The sequence below is a fragment of the Monoraphidium neglectum genome (genome assembly GCF_000611645.1).
Source record: "Monoraphidium neglectum strain SAG 48.87 unplaced genomic scaffold scaffold02604, whole genome shotgun sequence".
Taxonomy (NCBI): domain Eukaryota; kingdom Viridiplantae; phylum Chlorophyta; class Chlorophyceae; order Sphaeropleales; family Selenastraceae; genus Monoraphidium; species Monoraphidium neglectum.
The window spans coordinates 2,989-5,605 of NW_014011024.1; the positions used below are offsets into that span (position 1 = coordinate 2,989).

Below are 2,617 nucleotides of genomic sequence, written 5' to 3' on the forward strand. Positions count from 1 at the left end.
TTGGCGGGTCGCGCAACACAAGGTGGCAGGCGCTGGGAAGATAAAGCGCGGCAGATGACGCTGGGCGCCTGATCGCTCCAAAGTGGACCTTGAGGGTTTACACGTTGTAGAGGGACACGGGTGTGGCAGCCCCTTCACCACACGTCCATTCAACGTTGAAGGAGCGGACACACGTACGCATGCAGCCAGCCCAGCGTCGCCCGATTTGGCGCACGCGCGGCCTCCAAAGCCCCGTCTTTACGCCGCTCACCCCTTTCTCTGCGAGCCCGTAGGCAGCGACCGCGCAGAACACCGAGGCCATGAGGCCCACGATGTTGGGCTCAAACATCATCACGTTGCCGGATGCGAAGCCATAGGCCACCCATGAGGCGGTGCACAGGACAGAGAAGGCGAAGGGGCGCGGCTCGAGGTCCTGAGGGTTTGGAGGGTGGGCGGTGGGGACAGAGGCAGGGCGGGTGAGTATGGGGGACGGGGGCTGGGAGGAGCGTCGGCGGCACAAGCAGCGCGCGCTGCAGTTGCGTGGTGAGGTGGTCAGGTGGCCGTGTGTCCTCTTGGAGCCAGGGCGCGGGTGTGAGCCACGCAGGCACCGCATGCGTTTGCAGGCGGGGGCCGCACCGCACTCACCCCGAGCATGCCGGCAGTCCTGGCTTTGTGGACGGCGTACAGAGGGGACGCGTACATGAGGGTTGACAGCACGGAGCCGGCGATCCCAAACGCGAGGCCGGTTGCGTTCGACATGGTGTCCCGAGCTGTCAGCTGGCGCGTGCGTTGTCACGGCGGAACGGCGGCGGCCGCGAGATGAGGGGTGTTCGGCGCAGTAAAATGCTTGAAGAAATAGTAGTACGCGATCAATATGCTCGTGGCGGGCTCGTGTAGTGGGTCTGCGGCGGGGTTATGGCGGTTGACCGTACCGGGTTCGCTATGTGTTCGCGAGCGAAACGATGGATAAAATCGAGTTGTGAAAAATGCGTATTTCGGGGGAGGTAGGGCGTGCCCGCCCAAGGCAGCACCGCATGGTCACTGGTCACGACGATCGCCTGCCGCCTGGACTGCTGTGCAGTGACCGCATCCCATGCCCACCCGTCGGCATAAGTGAACAAGCAGCACGCCCGACAGTGTTAGATGAGATACTGTCAGCTGGAGACTGTCTGAAATAGGTTTACCGGAATGCCAAAAGCAGTCGTGCATGCACAGGGGCGGCGCGAAGAAGCTCGGTTCGCTGTTCGCTTGTGGGTGGCGCCGCAGCAACGCGGCGGCGGCGGCGAGGGCGGGAGGGGGCCATAGCATGCACATGTCAAAAAGGCGAGAGGTGCCGCCGGAAACAAGGGGGTTTGCGGCGCGCATCGGGCTGTGTGGCCCGCCCGGAGGCGCCCGGCGCGCCGCACGCGGCCCACCGGGCGGGGCGGCAGTGCGGGTTGGCAGGGGGAGGCGCAGTGCCAAAACCGCCCCCGGAAAGGTGCGTGGCTGGGGATGGGGGGGCAATACATAGGGGAGGAGTGTGGCAGAGAGAGCGAGGGGCGGGCCCGAAGGGGGTGTGTGTGGCGGCTGGCGTGCAAGCAAAGGGTTGTCGCGCCGACGGAATGTTGCCCGTTTTGCGGTCGCGCGCGACACGCCAGGGCTTCGCCCCTTGAAAAACGCGCGCCAGCCCGAGGGAACGGCCGCACCCACCTCGCGCGAATGAATACAGCGGCCGATGGCGAGCGGAGGGCCTCGGGCAGGGGTGGGGGCGGCACCCAATCAGGGAGGAGGAGGCCACCCCGTTTCGGCTGGGCGCGGCCGCACCTGCTGCTCAGGGGCGAGCCGGCCGGCAGGCCGCACGGCGCGGTGCCCCGTCCGAGGCGCGAGCGCGCTCGCGCGTTGACGACCGTCCCCTGCGCGGGCGGCAAGCCGCAAAATCTGGCCCGTTGATGGCGGGCACCGCGGCGAGGGCCCGCGGCGCAGCACACAGAGTGCGGGCGCCCAAAACGGGGCGGGAAGGGGCGCGCAGCGCGCGTGCGTGTGTGCCCGCGTGACTATCTATCTAGTGGGAGGGCAAGAGGGTTGGTCCCACGCAGTGATGGAGATCACGTTTCGTCGCAAAAAGGGGAGAGCGGGCTGTTGAATGAAGGCCCAGGGGGGGTGAGGCGCCCAGCAGGCGCACAGCACGCGCACGCGGGCTGCGAGGAGAAGACGAATAACTACACGAGCGTAAGGATGCCAGCCGGGACGACAACAAAACACACGCACGCACACAAAAACTAGCAGCGCGCTAGAGGGGGCCGGCCCCAGCGGCGCGACGCCCGCCCTACCCGCGCCTGGAATTAGGTCGGGCGACGCGGGGCCAAGGGCGCAAGCGCGTGCGTGCCCACAGGAAAAAGGTGCCAGCGCCTCCGCGGCCTGCCGCTGCCGATGCCCGCAGGCCGGCTTGCGCTCCCGCCGCGCGCATAGGCAGGCGTCGCCGCCAGCTGTTGAGCCCCGAGCCTAAAGGGACTCGCGGGGCACGCGTGAACCCCGCGGGGACCCGCGCGGAAAACAGCGGCAGGCCAGGCCGGCGGGGCCAGGAGGCGGAGGGGGCGGGGCGCAAAAGGGGCAGGGCGCAAAAGGGGCGGGGCGCGCAAAGGGGCGGGGCGTGCAAAAG

General features: G+C 67.9%; 1 protein-coding gene across 1 annotated transcript; it reads right to left on the bottom strand.

The window, feature by feature from the left end:
• Window positions 1-97: 97 nt before the first annotated feature.
• On the bottom strand, window positions 98-738 carry MNEG_11131 (hypothetical protein; the record flags this gene model as incomplete). Its single annotated transcript, XM_014040397.1, has 2 exons — window positions 98-412; window positions 625-738. 2 exons carry the CDS (start codon window positions 736-738, stop codon window positions 98-100), a joined length of 429 nt encoding a protein of 142 aa, XP_013895851.1.
• Window positions 739-2,617: the final 1,879 nt, after the last annotated feature.